The sequence below is a fragment of the Pleurodeles waltl genome, chromosome 11, assembly GCF_031143425.1.
Source record: "Pleurodeles waltl isolate 20211129_DDA chromosome 11, aPleWal1.hap1.20221129, whole genome shotgun sequence".
NCBI classification, from domain to species: Eukaryota; Metazoa; Chordata; class Amphibia; order Caudata; family Salamandridae; genus Pleurodeles; species Pleurodeles waltl.
This window is the reverse complement of record NC_090450.1, coordinates 690,784,370-690,799,774: the sequence shown is the minus strand read 5'-3', so window position 1 is coordinate 690,799,774 and position 15,405 is coordinate 690,784,370. Positions and strand designations below refer to the sequence as shown.

Below are 15,405 nucleotides of genomic sequence, written 5' to 3'. Positions count from 1 at the left end.
TCTTTTCCAGCAAACAAGCAATTACGCCCTGCACATTCAACTCTAAATTGAGTGCTTTTGGCAGATACAGTGGTATTATGTAATCAAATTAAAAGATGCCCTACCCATAGTTTACCATAGCTCCATTGGGACAGTACATGTTTTAGGCCAGTGGTTCCCAACCTGTGGTCCGGGGACCCCTTGGGGTCCGCAAAGCCTCCTCAGGCGGTCCGCTACTGCTTAGAAAATTATATACTATTAACACATTCATAAAGTGTATATAAATAAAGTAGCTAAATGTACAACTGAAAATTTTAAAATGTACTGTAAATCTCAAGGAATTTGACATTGGAGGCTAAAAATTAAATTTGTATAATCAAATTGATTTGTGGGAGCAGTGCAGGTGCATCAAACAAAATATAGTATGGATGATGTGTGGCTTCAACTACATTTAAAAAAGCTTTACAATTTGTACTTTTTATATTTATATTTGTTTGCAAATTAAATAAAATGTGTTATCATTTGTGTATGTGTTTCATGAATGTTGTTTTTGTATTTTTGTATATTGTTTTGTGTTCCAAATCGTCAACAATGTTTAGGCCGGAGTCCACGGCTTCCAGTAATGACTCTTTGTGGGGCCCCCGGATTCCAATAATGGTTCAGTGGGGGGTTCCCAGGTTCCAATAATGATAAAGTGGGGGTCCACAAAAGTGACAAGGTTGGGAACCAGTGTTATAGGCTAAAGATGAATGGATCTGACTTCAGTAAACCTCCTGCATATTCACATTGCAGAGGGGACAAGTGATGTGGCTACAAAAGAGTTAATTGCCTGCAGTCTAACCATGGCATGGACTCCTCACCTTCATTCTGTGATGCTGGGAAGCCACAATAAGGGCAAAATAACCCCCAACAAACCGCCATGACACGTCATAGCACTTTTTTTAACGGCTTGTGGGGGGTGGACAACATGGATAACGGGAGGGTGGTGGTGGAAGGGAAGAAGCCACACAATAAACTTTAGAATATATCAGCACTCAAGCTTTGTGCTACACAAGATTACCTAAACTCTTGCCCTTTCCAGATTTATCTGTTGGCAAAATATGCAGAAGCAGAACTACAGTTCTCCAATATATCCTCCTCCCTGAGCAGGCATACTTCAACAATCGATAGCAAACAGGACCCGCCAGAAACGAGAAGGCTGCCTAAGGCACTAAACCTGCAATAAATCAATCTGTTGCAATAGCAAAGATGCTGCTACTGCTATAGTAAAAGGAGACTGCAAGCAGACAAAAAGTAAATTTAGGAAATCCAGAATCCCATAAATAGGAGGTTCAAGGCTGTCAGGAGTGAAGACCTGCACAAAACATGCACTTCCAAACCCAGTGTGTTACCGCAGTTTCCTTCCAACCAGAGGTGTGCATAAATGCACACAAATCCATCCTCTACGTAACCTTGAAAGGCCAGAGGAAATAAGGAATCCGCACGCTTATAAAGTTCCCCTCCAGCACAGGGGTCACAATACTGCGCGAGAGACAATGGAAAGGATACACGGACGAGCACAATGGGGGTTGTGGCAACAAAAAGCAACACATGAGGAGAGATGTAGAGGAGGGAGACTGCTCTTAAATACATGGTATGCTGAACACATGGACAGCTGAACATAAAAGAAGTAGGGGCTTATTTAAGAAAAGGGATGCTGCACCCAGTGCAGTGCCACTTTTCTTGCACCCCTTAGAGCCCCCCCTACCACCACCATGTGTGCGCCATAATTAAAATACAGTGCATCCTGGCACAGGGTAGAGGGCAATAGCTTCAACATTTTTGACGCTATTGATGTACTGTTAAGGGTTTGGCGCTAATCCTGAACAGTACATAGGGGCCCATTGTAACCAACTGTGTGCGCACCTCCTTTTAAAACCTGCTTTGAGCAGGCGTTAAAAGTAGTCGTAAAAAATGACGCAGTGCAATCTCTGAGATTCCACTCTGCCATTTTTGTGGTCCCACTTATGGGGGAACCCCCTCCTTTGCATACATTAGTGGCGCAATGCGTGCATGCTCTGCAGAACAGATTGGGGATGATGTTTGGCAGACGCTGGCCAATTACGGCAGCTGCAAAGAAGACAGATGCTTCAGCCCACAAATAGTTTGCAATGGCAGGGCTACAAGCCTTTCTTGTAAACAACAGTGTCTTGAAAGCGAGAAGCATGCGTTAGCACATGCACTTGCAGGCTCGACCCTAAAAATGGTTTGATAAAAGCATTTTTAGTATCAAAACCATGACTCGGAACAGAACATTATCAAATAGCAAACATTTTTTTAATTGCTTTTCTGTATGTTGTGTCATTTATTTTCAGCAACTAAAACATTGGCTTATTTCAAGTTTAAGTGTATTTTCGGGAAAATGAATGCACAAATTCTGCAACTAGAAAGAATACATTAAAAACGCTCCAATCCTTTATAGACGACAACACACCCCTCCAAAAGATACAGTGATAAGACAAGATCATGGTAATCAAATTTGCTGATTGAGTCTCTCAATTTAATTTGTAGATAATGTTTGAAACCTTCAACGTTCCTGCCATGTATGTTGCAATCCAAGCTGTGCTGTCCCTCTACGCTTCCGGCCGTACTACAGGTGAGTCAGGACATAGTTACTATATTTATAAAGAAAATTATTAGTGTTTTAACCAGTGGCTCACTAGAAGATTAAGAAAAAGATAACAGACTGTAGTGGGTTCCCATTGACATGTACCAGGCATATCTGAACAGTACCCATTGTGCACAAGTTTACTCATGCCATTCTCTTTAACCCAGGTATTGTGCTGGACTCTGGTGATGGAGTGACACACAATGTGCCCATCTATGAAGGATATGCCCTCCCACATGCCATTATGCGCCTTGATCTTGCAGGCCGTGACCTTACAGACTACCTGATGAAGATCCTCACGGAGAGGGGCTACTCCTTTGTCACTACAGGTAGGAAATCAGATGTTAATGGGTAACCACTCAGATCACAACCCTCACACATAGGACCAGTAGTATCGCTTGCTTTATTGCTTTTCTACTGCCAACTTTTACTAGCACAAACTTAAGGACTATGGATTGGCTTCATTCAGGCACAATCCTTATTGACCACCCACGTATTAGTGCTCTCCAGTGGCCGAACTTCTACTGATGCTACACTCTGACAGGCCACCAGACGCCATTATCAAAGTGGAATGTCTCACCCAATCACCGTTCTTCCTGCCAACAGAAGCTCTGCCCACCCCAGGACCTACTTAATGCAGACTGCAGCGTGACCACACAGCGTGTGCGCCACTGGCACATCAAAGGCACACCAAAAGCAAGCCTGTCTGCACATGTCCAAGCCTGCACCGCACCCAGCGCCATGAGCCCTGGCCCTCCCTCCCCCAAAGAGACACCATCACCAATCTCTACACCCTTGACCCCGGACACCGTAACAAACACTGCCACCACGATGATCCACGCTCCACATTAGGACCTTTCACCTGCACCCACTGCCACTTCACCTGCCACAGCACACACACCAGCCCACCGACCAGCCCCACCCTGAACACACCACAGACACCACCAGAACAAAAACAGCAACTCGCATGCGCCCTTCTCAACACACGCTCACTATGCAAGCATTCCACCAAATTATGGGACCTCATCACCACCATTGCACCCAACATTGTCTCCCTCACTGAGACCTGGCTCAACACCACATCTGCTCCCGACAGTGCCACAGCATTCCCCAACGGATATAAAATCACTCACTACGACCGCACCACCAAGCCGGGAGGAGGAATAGCCATCTTCCACAAAGAGATCATACAAAGCACTGCCACTGCCGACAACACCACCACCACCCCTGTGAAACGTCTCAACTTCAAGCTCCACACGGACGACAAAACAACCATCAGAGACACCCTTGCATATCAACATCCAGGACTGTGCTCCAGCTTCTGCATATATATAAATAACATTGGATTAAACCCAGATCTGTGACTGGGGGCGAGTGCTTGAAAAGTTTCAACACTCCGTCCATCATTTTATTTTGTTTTGCGATGTTGCCTTGTGCACCCCAAGTGGCTATGGTATGCCCAGACGTGAGTCCCTTGCTCGTTGCGCCACTGGATTCAAGCTAGCCTGGCTGATGGAGGGTGATACCCTGAAACTGGTCCTAGGATGCTTGTTTCTGTCCAGGGAGGACCTGGCCTGGCAGTTCAGGCTGGACTGTTCCCACGGGGAACAGGGTCAAGACTGGTTTACATATGGCTGGATCCAAGCTTGGGTGACGTGGCAAGCAAAATAACCATGGATTAAACCCGGATCTATGAATGGGGGTGAGTGTTTGAAAAGTTTCAACACTCCGTCCATCATTTTATTTTGATTTGTGATGTTGCCAGCTTCTGCAACACCATTGCAGACTTCGTTGTGCCCCTAGCTTTAGACTCCAAGGACTACATCTTCCTTGGTGATCTAAATTTCCACATCAACGACCCCAACAACAGAAACAAGGTACACCTACTTGACAGTATGAGCAGCCTCAGATTGACCTAGATCATCTATGACCCTACACACACCACAGGACACACGCTGGACCCCATTTTCACCTCATCAAGCACGTCAAATACAGCCTTGTCACAGAACTCACATGGACTGATCACTCCATCATCCACTTCACCATCTCCAGCCCCCACATTTCCACCCCCAAGTTGATCAGTGCCCCCACTGGAGTTGGAACAAAATCTCAGAGACCAGCTGGGCGGATGCCTCCAATCCCACTATTGCCACCAACCTTAAACAGGGAGTGAAAAACTTCAATGCCTGGATCACTGTTAGAAATGGGGTCTCTAGTTGGCAGTCAATCTGAACCCTGTCCAAGTAGGGCCCCTCACCCTAGGCAGGATAAGGGAGATACCCGCTCAGATAACCCCTGCTCACCACCTTGGTAGCTTGGCACAAGCAGTCAGGCTGATCTCAGAAGCAGTGTTGAAAGCATTTACACACAGCACACAGTAATAAATGAAAACACTACAAAAGGACACCACACCAGTTTTAGAAAAATATCCAATATTTATCTATATAAGACGAGACCAAATACAATAAAAATCCACCATACAGTTATATATGTATGAATTGTACTCGGAAGGGTGATACCCTGAAACCGGACCCAGGATGCTTGTTTCCGGTCCAGGGAGGAACTGGCCTGGCAGTTCGGGCTGGACTGTTCCCATGAGGAACAGGGTCAAGACTGATTTGCATATGGCTGGGTCCAACCTGGGGTGGCACAGTGAGCAAAAGAACGATGGATTAAACCCAGATCTGTAACTGGGGGTGAGTGTTTGCATTGTCAGCACTCCTTTTGTGTTGCATTAGACCTTGGACCCACACCCGCTCCTTCCGAACATGCCAGAAACCTCGGGATCATCATTGATAACAGGCTCACCATGAAATCACAGATCAAGGCTGTCTCCTCCACCTGCTTCCTCACTTTGCACATGCTACGTAAGATCCTCAAGTGGCTACCCTTACACACAAGGCCATCATAACACAGGTCCTCATCACCAGCCGACTGAACTATGTCAATGCCCTCTATGTAGGAATCACCACACACCTCCTACAGAGACTTCAGACAATACAGAACACCACAGTCAGACTCATCCTAGGCCTTCCACGACAAACCCACATCACACCCCACCTCAGGCAACTCCACTGGCTCCCCATACAGGAGAATCCAATTCAAGCTGCTGACCCATACACACAAGGCTCTACACAACCAAGAACCTTCGTATATTAACCAATGCCTGAACTTCCAACAACCATTGAGGAGACTACGCTCTGCCTCCCTTTTATTTGCACATATTCCCCGCATCTACCAAAGCAAAAGTGGAGGATGCTCCTTCTCTCACATCGCAGCAAAAACCAGGAACTGCCTCTCCACGCATCTCAGGGCCATCACCTCACTTTCAGAATTCTGAATGGCCCTCAAGACCTGGCTGTTCACATAAGCATCCGGGACCTGCAAGCAGCTGGGTACACTATCGGGTGATTACCTGAGCTTTAAAAATCCTGATTGATAGATTGATTGATTGAATGCCTCTCTGGCCTCTAGGATGTTAGTCTGCACAATGTTAATTCACCCCAGATTCCACTACTGCATTGTCTGTTGGTTCAGCCCACTTCCAGTAATTAACGCTACTCAGCAGAGAGCAAGATCTTTCCAGGAACTCAATCACCATTATATTTTATCTACATTTTAGGTATCCTTTTGCACTGGTGTTTCTGCATGCTCGTCCAGTATTTCTTACCCTACTGTGTCAGAGGCAGATCTCTTTGTCACTCCTGTGTGATATGTCAATATTCTATAGCTAGGCTTGCGTTGCTTCCTCACCGCGTTGAATCTCACATGAAAATCGTTTTCTGAATCACTTCTTCAAGAAGTTGACTCGGCTCCTCCACACCCTTCCCACACTGCCCTATTACTGAGACCCTTGTTGTAACAGAATAGTCTCTCCTCTTTACATTACCCCTTATGTTGCACATTCACTGGGATTCTGGGAAAAATAGTTTTGTGAATTTGTCTCCGCTTTGTGCATGATTCACAAAGTAACCGTGCCCTCTATGTCTCACCTTGCTCGTAATTGAGGGTGAGGGCCATTTGGTGCGACTTGTCACACATACTTCATAGAAATTAAAAATAGCCTTGCCTGATCTTTCACAGCATTCGTAACATTTTTGGGAAACGTTTGTAGTGATTTGTTTACAAGAAAACTGTTGGGTCTTGGCCATTGTCACCTTGTTTTTGTTGCGAAAGAAAGGAGATATGTTGTGACGTGTACCAGTCTGTGCAGTGTTACGTCTGATGAGCGTTGCTGTGGTCCTGTTTCAATGGTATGACTTTAATATGCCAGTGTGGCCATCAGTGGCGGTTTCTGCATAAGGGTGTCGGGGCTCCGCCCTCCTAAATTCGTAACAAAAAAAAAAGTGAAAATAAACTCCCCTTAATCCCTAAAACAAAAATGCACACAACTCTTCTTGGGGCTGGGGCCTGGCTCGGGCTACTGTGTCACGTGACAAGAGACTGGCAGGATCAGGCCAGTCCCTCCCCTGACTGAGTCTATGTTTGCCGGGCGGATAATCTCACAGCCTGAGGCCTGTGAGGTCATCAGCTCGGCAAAGACATAGCTCCGAGGACCAGTCTCCACCCCCTAATGACGTGTGGATAAAGTTTGCCCCGGGCGCTTCAGACTGAAGCCCTGTAGCGCTAGGGGCTTCACGTCAGTCAGGATAGTGGAGGATGGTCACCCCACCCTTTCCCAATTCGTCACGGAGGGTGAGTCCAGCCCTGTGACAAGTTGGGAAATGGTGGGCGGGGCAGAGGCTGCAGGCAGCACGCTCAAAATCGAGTCTGCGCAGTTTGTGTTACTAACTGCGCAAACACGAGGTGTCTGCTTCCCGCGCTGCTGTTGGGAGTCAGTAGGACGGTAGAATCCCTTCTTCTAAAGAAGTGAAGAAAGAGAGGATGCAGCAGTTCCCAGCTCCAGTCTGTGAGTAATAAGTTTCCACCCCGCGGTCGGTGGCGCTTGACTTCCTCATATTTCAAGTGCACAGCCATGGCCTCTCTCCCTCAACATTTTCTGTCCCTGTGTGCTTTGTGTTGTAACTGTCAGCCCGTTTTCGAGTTGTTAAGGGTGAGCGCAGAAGGCAAGAGGGCAGACGTTTTTTTTCTCTCCCAAAAGCAACAAGTTTTGCTCTCGATTAGTCAGGTGATTTTGCCAGACCCGGCAACTCCGAGAAAGGAAAACATTTTTAGCGAGGCTGGTGTTTGTAGCGCGTCCTGACTGCGACCTTCTCCCATGAACATGAGCCCGGCGCGGGTCCTGTGGGCAGTGGGCTTGGCGTGCTGCATGGGTAAGCTGTGTTTTCAGTGCACTTCGTGAGTTATTCTGTGGTGTTCGTTTGGGTGACAGTAGGTACCTGCAGCAGTGCAAAAAAAACAATGGATTACCTAACTCAAGTAAAGTGTGTCGCTATCAAATTTGGCTAATACAGAGCTATAAAGCTGAACCTGTTAACCGTGAGCCCCGAGATCTGCTGTGTTTCTTTGGATTCGCTACGTGTTGTTTTCTTGGTATCGAAGAAAGACACAAAGGGCCTGATTCTAACTTTGGAGGACGGTGTTAAACCGTCCCAAAAGTGGCGGATATACCACCCACCGTATTACGAGTCCATTATATCCTATGGAACTCGTAATACGGTAGGTGGTATATCCGCCACTTTTGGGACGGTTTAACACCGTCCTCCAAAGTTAGAATCAGGCCCAAAATGTGCCATTGATTTACTTTTAACTGTTAGCTTGCTGGCATGGAGATATTAAGATATGCTGCTGATTCCTATTGGAACTCTGTAAATGCGCATACTCCACCCATAAGCACTGCTTTGCTACACAGACCTGGCTGAGATCTGTTTTATGGCTTAAGAACTCCCTCATGAATAAAGAAGGCTGCAGGGGTAGAGTGCGTAATACATATTTAAAAGGGAGCGTGGCAGAGCTGTGCTGCGCCTTCTGTATGGTTGTTAAAATAATTGATGGTTTCACCTGTGGAGACTAGTGAGCCGGGATCAATGGATCATGGGAGCCATTCTTAACTCTGTGTTTGCAGGCTACAGGTTTGTGACTCTAATTTGGCGTCTTTTATGTACACATTGTGTGATCCTTGGATAATTACTTCAGATATGAGTACCTTTGTTTCCTTCTTTTAGAGAACTGTGCGACCATAGAATAAATTCATGTTACAAGGTGTGAAAAAGTAAATACTCTGCGGCTAAGAAAGTCCAGTCACTCTGCGAGCACAGTGCTAGGTGTGTGGGTGGAAAAGATACATGAGTCATTGTTCCCTGAGCAGTATGCAGATAGAACAAGACATACATTGTATGCGTGGCATAACGCTGGACCACACATCAGTAGGCTAATGCAGGTTATGCACTGAGAAGTTCTGTGGTGTGTCAAGAGGCAACATTAAGGTTGCTCTCAGTACCCTCACTATCTCCCTTTGGGGGTGCGTTTGGAAAGCCTTTCACCTTCCCTACCTTTGGAACTTACTGCTCTCAGCCAGACCTGGAACACAGAAAATCATGAGTACTTGCTGTCAGTCAGTTCGGGGCTACTAGGACAAGAGATCCCTTCTAAGACAGACACCATCCAGGGAGCAAAGGCCGCAGGTGAGTGGCACACAACACTGAGGTAGTCTCATGGCGATGCGTCGCATGTGGCATACTTTGGCACAGTGCTCCTGTGTGGAGCTGAAGGGAGTGTGAGTTTATCACTGTGCCTGTCAGTCCATCAAAAACGTGTTCAGAATACATAGCCATCCAATCCTTGGCCTCTTTGCACAGTATACAGGGGAGTGGTCACATGTAGTTGTAATTGTGATTCTGTGCAAGTGCGTATGACGGGGCCCCCAGTATGGGGGTACATGGTCTTTAAAATAATGTCAAGGTGAAAGTAAAAGAAAATGCAGTGCTCGCTCGCTACTTAAAAGTAATTCCTAACTTTGACGCCCCACCACATTCAAATGTCACTAGCCGCCACTGGTGGCCATACAGACTCTAGCCCTCATTTCCGTGACTGTGATTTGCGATCTAACATAAACTGCCTCGGGAGAGCAAGTAACATCTAGTTGGGGCAATAATCCGTGCATCTGAGCTACCGAGCCTGTGTACTTACTACAGCTGCAACTACCATAAATGTCAGTAAATGACCCTAGCTGCCTCTGCTCATCACAACCTCACACTTACAGAGTAAGTCCACCATGCATCCTTTTCTTCCTGACCGGTGAATCTCCTCTCTTCCTGGTAGCTGAGAGAGAAATTGTGCGTGACATCAAGGAGAAGTTATGCTATGTGGCCCTGGACTTTGAGAATGAAATGACAACAGCAGCCGCATCATCGACACTGGAGAAGAGCTATGAGCTTCCTGATGGTCAGGTGATCACAATCGGGAATGAGCGCTTCCGCTGCCCTGAGACTGTCTTCCAGCCTTCCTTTATTGGTGAGTGTTAGGTATACCCCACTGAACTGCTTATGTTGTACTGCATGACAAAAACTATCACGTCCACTGCATTTACCCAACACCAACATCGCAAGGTAAGTCTAGGTAAGTAGATGTGCAGCTAGGAATAGTAAATATAGGGGCAGATTTAAGAGCCCCTTGCGAAAAATGGCGCAATGAAATCAAAGAGATTTTTTTTGCGTCATTTTTTTCAGCACTGAAGCAGGCATTAAAAAGAGACACACCATTGTTTACAATGGGCCTCAATGGGCTTTGCAGGATTAGCGTCAACATTTTTTACGCTAATCCTGCAAAGCCCCGAACTAGCATCCGAAATTCTGACGCTAGTTCCTTAACTACCGCCATGGTGCCTCGTATCGTAAATACGGCGCACACACGGTGGCACTAGGGGGACGCTAAGGTTCGCAAGAAAAGTGGCACTGCACTGGATGCAGCACCACTTTTCTTAAATCTGGCCCATATTTCTTACCTTACCTTCAGGGCCAGACTGGCCATAGCAGTAGTCATTGGACGTTTCCCCGGGAGGCTGGAAGGGTTGGGGGCCGGTTTTGCAGCAGTGGGGCCAGATTTGTTACTGGGGGCCTGCTTTGCAGCAGTGCTGCAATATCGGCCTCCAGTAACGAAAGCAGCAGTGCTCCACACTTGCAGCCTCTTCCCCACCTCCCTTCCCCGGTGACTAGTCCAACATAATTGCCTGGGCTGCTTTGTGTTCCCAGTCTGGCCCTGCTTACCTTACGATGTAGAAGTATGCGAATTAGTGACTTTAATATTTTTGTCAGTGGCGGCCGGCAGCTTTAGGAGGGAGGGGGCAGGCGGGGCACACACACACACACACATTCTTTCACACACAGACACGCACGCACAGCCATTAACAACTCTCATACCATTCAAACATGCACGCACGCACCAAACATTCATTTTAAAACATCACACACACTCATTCTCGGCCTCCAGGTCCCAGGAGGGTTGGGACTGCTGCCTTCCCTCATTGGCTGACCACAGGTCAGCCAATGAGGGAAGGCAGCAGTCCCAGCCTCGTCACAGAGTGGGATGGGGTCAGTGAGACTGCTGACCCCACCCCACTCTGTGACGAAGTGTCACTGATTGACATTTCCCCTGGGACATTTCCCCTGGGCACTTCAGGGCTTAAACTGAAGCGCCCAGGGAGAGTGTCAATTGGTGACGCTTTCCTCGTCACCCAGGGGAGGGCCTCGAGACACCTTTGCTGGGCAGAGGCGGTCACACCCATAGGAGCTGTGATCTCCTCAGCCCAGCAAAGTTCAGCTCAGGCAGCCAGGAGTGTGCACAAATCGTGCATGTCTGCTCCTGGCTGCCTGACCTGAACATGAAGAGTGTCTGTCAGGCTGACCTTTGTTCAGCCTGACAGACACTCTTCATGGGGGCAAAAGGTGGGGGGGGCGTGGCCCCTCCGCCCTAAAGGACGGGCCGCCACTGATTTTTGTAGTTCAATTATTAACCTTAATATAGTGTCAAACAATCTCTGGAAAAGCAGCAGGGCAGAAAGAGAATCTCTAAAGGCTGGGGTTTGTTTATGTCAACGCTCACCAAAGACAATCTTCCACCTACCCGTCCCAGGTTAGTTTACGCTCTCATTTTCAAACAGTCCGTTAGGACCTTTTGGTGACAAAATGCTAACATTCTGCTAAAACTAGGCAGAATTCAGTACTCTGTTTTGTGGATTTTTTTAAAATAGTTTTTAAATCATCAATTTAACTTTGGAAGATTTTTTTTTTTACATATGAAACTACATTCAAATGTTCCCATATACATCCTTCAAATATTGAGCCGAATTTAAGAAAAGTGGTGATGCATCCAATTCAGCGCCACGTTTCTTGCGCCCCTTATCACCCCTCCACCCACCATGTGTGCGCTGTATTTAATATATGGCGCACCATGGTGTATAGTAGGGGCAATAGCGTCAACATTTTTGACGCTATTGATGTACTGTGCAGGACTAGCACCAACATTTTGGCACTAATCCTGCAGAGAACATAGGGGCCCATTGAAAACAATGGTATGCCCCCTTTTAACACCTGCTCTGTGCTCTGTGATCTCTGAGATTCAACTGCGCCATTTTGCGGTCCTCCTAATGGGGAAACGCCCCATTGCATACATCATGCCAGGCACAGGCATAATTTGGCACAAGGGGTTACAGAGTGGCGCAATGCATGCATTGCGCCACCTTGTAAATATGGGGCGGGGAATTTGGCATTATTGGGCCACATTAGGATCATGAAAAATGATGCTAATTTGGTGCAAGGAGGCGCAAGGCCCTCTTAAATCTGGGCCATTATTTTTCCATTGGAAAGTCAAATCTGTTGGTACTGACTAATTTCCTCTTTTTGTCACTTCCCTCACAGGCATGGAGTCTGCTGGCATTCACGAGACTACATATAATTCCATCATGAAGTGTGACATTGATATCAGGAAGGATTTGTACGCCAATAATGTCCTATCCGGAGGGTCCACTATGTACCCAGGCATTGCTGACAGAATGCAGAAGGAAATCACGGCCCTGGCGCCCAGCACCATGAAGATAAAGGTATGGGGAGGCTAGAATGGGGAACACAAACCTTTTCAATGCTAGGTCACGTTATGTGTATTAGAAATTACCATTTACAGATTACATTACAGCATTGACTGCTAAACTTTGCAGTTTGTATTTACCCCAGCTGTCTATCTACAGTCATTCCTTGGGCTGCCATGTGACTCCATGTCACAGGGGCACCAATTAATCAATTGTTTATCTACCTTTAAGAATTTATTGTTGTCAGGCAAGATAGTTCAATTGAAAGCAACAAAGACTACCAAAAGTGGATTTATTTCAGAAGCAAAAGCCCAATGCAGGGAATAAATAGCCTGATTTACAAAGTTAAATTTGCACTGTGTACATTTACTCAAGAGTTGTACTTAGCCGTACGTCTACACCTTTTGTTGCTATTCACCATTTCAGGGTGTAGAATTACACTAGGGTGTAGATTTACATCTACCCCTTTGAGTCAGGGGTGGAATCATCTAAGACAGAATTTACAATTGTAAAGTTGCTACTAGTAGTTTTTCAATCATCAGAGAAGTTCTCCATGTGGAAGAGGTCTTCCAACTGCCAGGCCTAAACTGATCACATGCAATCTCTGAGGTGACCATCATGCAGAAAACCGCTTGCTTTGTAATGGAAAAAAACAGTGCAGGGGTCCCGTCCGCAGTGGGACATAATATCCTTTGTCACTTATGTCCTAGCTTGGGAGTATGTATCAGAGGTAGGGGCTGTCCAAATAGCCTTCAAAGTCCCTACTTCCATGTCTAATAAAGGATCACTTAGTCAATATTTTTACACTTTAAGGAGACCAAACTTGCCCGTAGAATGTTGGCATTCATGTATTTATTTGCATTTTTAAAGGGATTACTGTAATATTTTAACTATTGAATAGGTTTATAGTTGCTAGTTTTAGGGAATAGTTGTGAAAAAATATGTATGTTATTCTGAGGGTGTGGGAAGTTGATGACATTTTGTTTTCATTAGTGGAGGCACGGTCTTAAAATATTTGAAGAACACTGCCCTATAGTATAGTATAGGGAATACTAATGATGTTTATTAACTCTAACAAAAATACATATATCTTAATGTAAATGAAAATCGAATTAAAATAATAATAATAATCAAACCAGAACTATTAAAATAACATGCTACAGTACTAACACAAATTATTAAAATATAATTTATATATATATATATATATATATATATATATCTTTAATCAACATTTAAAAGAAAAACACTTTCATTTTATAGCCTTATAGCCCACAGCCGTGGGTATATCACTTGTTAAAGGCCATGAACCTGATTTATAGGTCTGGGCCACAGACAAGGGACTAAAACGGGTGACAGTTCCTTTAACAAATGTTTTAGCCTAAGGCAGAATAGCTATTAGAATATTCCATCCACTGAGGCTAGATGTTCTAAATTAAAAAGGCAGAAACAGAAAATAAACATTGGTATGGTGGAGCAGAAGGCTTCCACCAGCCATTTTTAGCCCTGAGTCATTTCATAGTCTTCAGTGAAGTTCCCAACATTTTAATGTTCTAACATATTTAACTAATATTTATTACATTTAATAAAGTTATGTTTTGGGTTAATTATTTCTTCAAGATTAAAAAATTATTACTTTGTAATTCAATCCAACTTTTTACAGCACTCCACGGTCTGTCGTGAAGTGCTTTATTTGTGGCAACGTGGGTCAACCAAAACGGTCTTTGTTTTTGGTCGTTGATGAAGATCATTTTGGTTCAAAAGCATTGCCATGTGTACAGCACTTTGGAAAATACCTTGGAGTGCAGTCTTTTTTTTTGTCTCTCACCTGTGATTGTAAGAGAGTACGCACTGGATGATGGATTTGTAGTAGGACATGCACCTGCCAACACCATGAGGTGGATGTAACCGACCGGCAGTAGATTGCTGAGAAAAGAAAATTTATATGTATGTATATATATATATATATATATATTTGTTTTAGTTTTTTTTACCTACTGGCAGTCACTAGTAGGTAGTTATAGTTAGGACCTAGTGTCTATAGGAAACGCGTCTTTTGACTTGGCTATATATTTGGTGCTGTTTGATGAATCTTTCTGAAATTTTATTTTTAAAAAAAGTGTGCCCAAGGATCTTGTTTTACATGGAAAGTTTTTGTCTCGTCTAAATCTCTGTCGGAATTAACATGGGAAATGCACTTTTTTTGACCCACCCCCTTTTTCTCGGCCCCCGCTAGACAGGTCACCCCTAAACTTTCCATGCACAACAAGACATTACATTTCCAAGCATTGGAATGACCCATTTCAGCCACCATTTTTACTTTCAAAGATGTTCAACTCCATATTCCCAAATATTAATGTCACATACATTTAAAAGGCTGATGTAAGAAACCTTATATAACAACAGCGCATCATAAACAAACATTGATTTTGCCAGATCTTATATGGCTGATTACGTTCAGAAGGTCTCAAATACTCAGCTGTAAATCATTACTATCTGTAAGGTTCTAAATGATATTCATGAAGCAGAAGTATTTTAATTCCTTCTAACATATTCCGTGTTCCTTCAATGTCCCTATAAAGTGGCACATGATGTTCATAAAAAGTTATTTTCGGTAGTGCCTAAGCCAAGGTTAATACACCTTCAATGTCTCAACAAAGTGACACGTCATTAATAGAATTTTTTTATAACTAATGCGTAACCCAAAGTCAATATGCCTTCAATGCCCCAATAAAATGACACGTGCAATCCATAAAATGTTACTATTATCATGAACCTAATATAAAATCAAATTGAA

At 44.8% G+C, this 15,405-nt stretch overlaps 1 protein-coding gene across 1 annotated transcript in view; it reads left to right on the top strand.

The window, feature by feature from the left end:
• The window catches only part of LOC138265976 (actin, gamma-enteric smooth muscle-like), a 44,340-nt gene that overhangs the window by 15,187 nt on the left and 13,748 nt on the right, over positions 1-15,405 (top strand). Inside the window, exons 5-8 of the mRNA XM_069214212.1 lie at positions 2,530-2,614; positions 2,794-2,955; positions 9,848-10,039; positions 12,442-12,623. Coding sequence (XP_069070313.1) covers positions 2,530-2,614; positions 2,794-2,955; positions 9,848-10,039; positions 12,442-12,623 — 621 coding nt within the window. The remainder of the gene's footprint in view (positions 1-2,529; positions 2,615-2,793; positions 2,956-9,847; positions 10,040-12,441; positions 12,624-15,405) is intronic.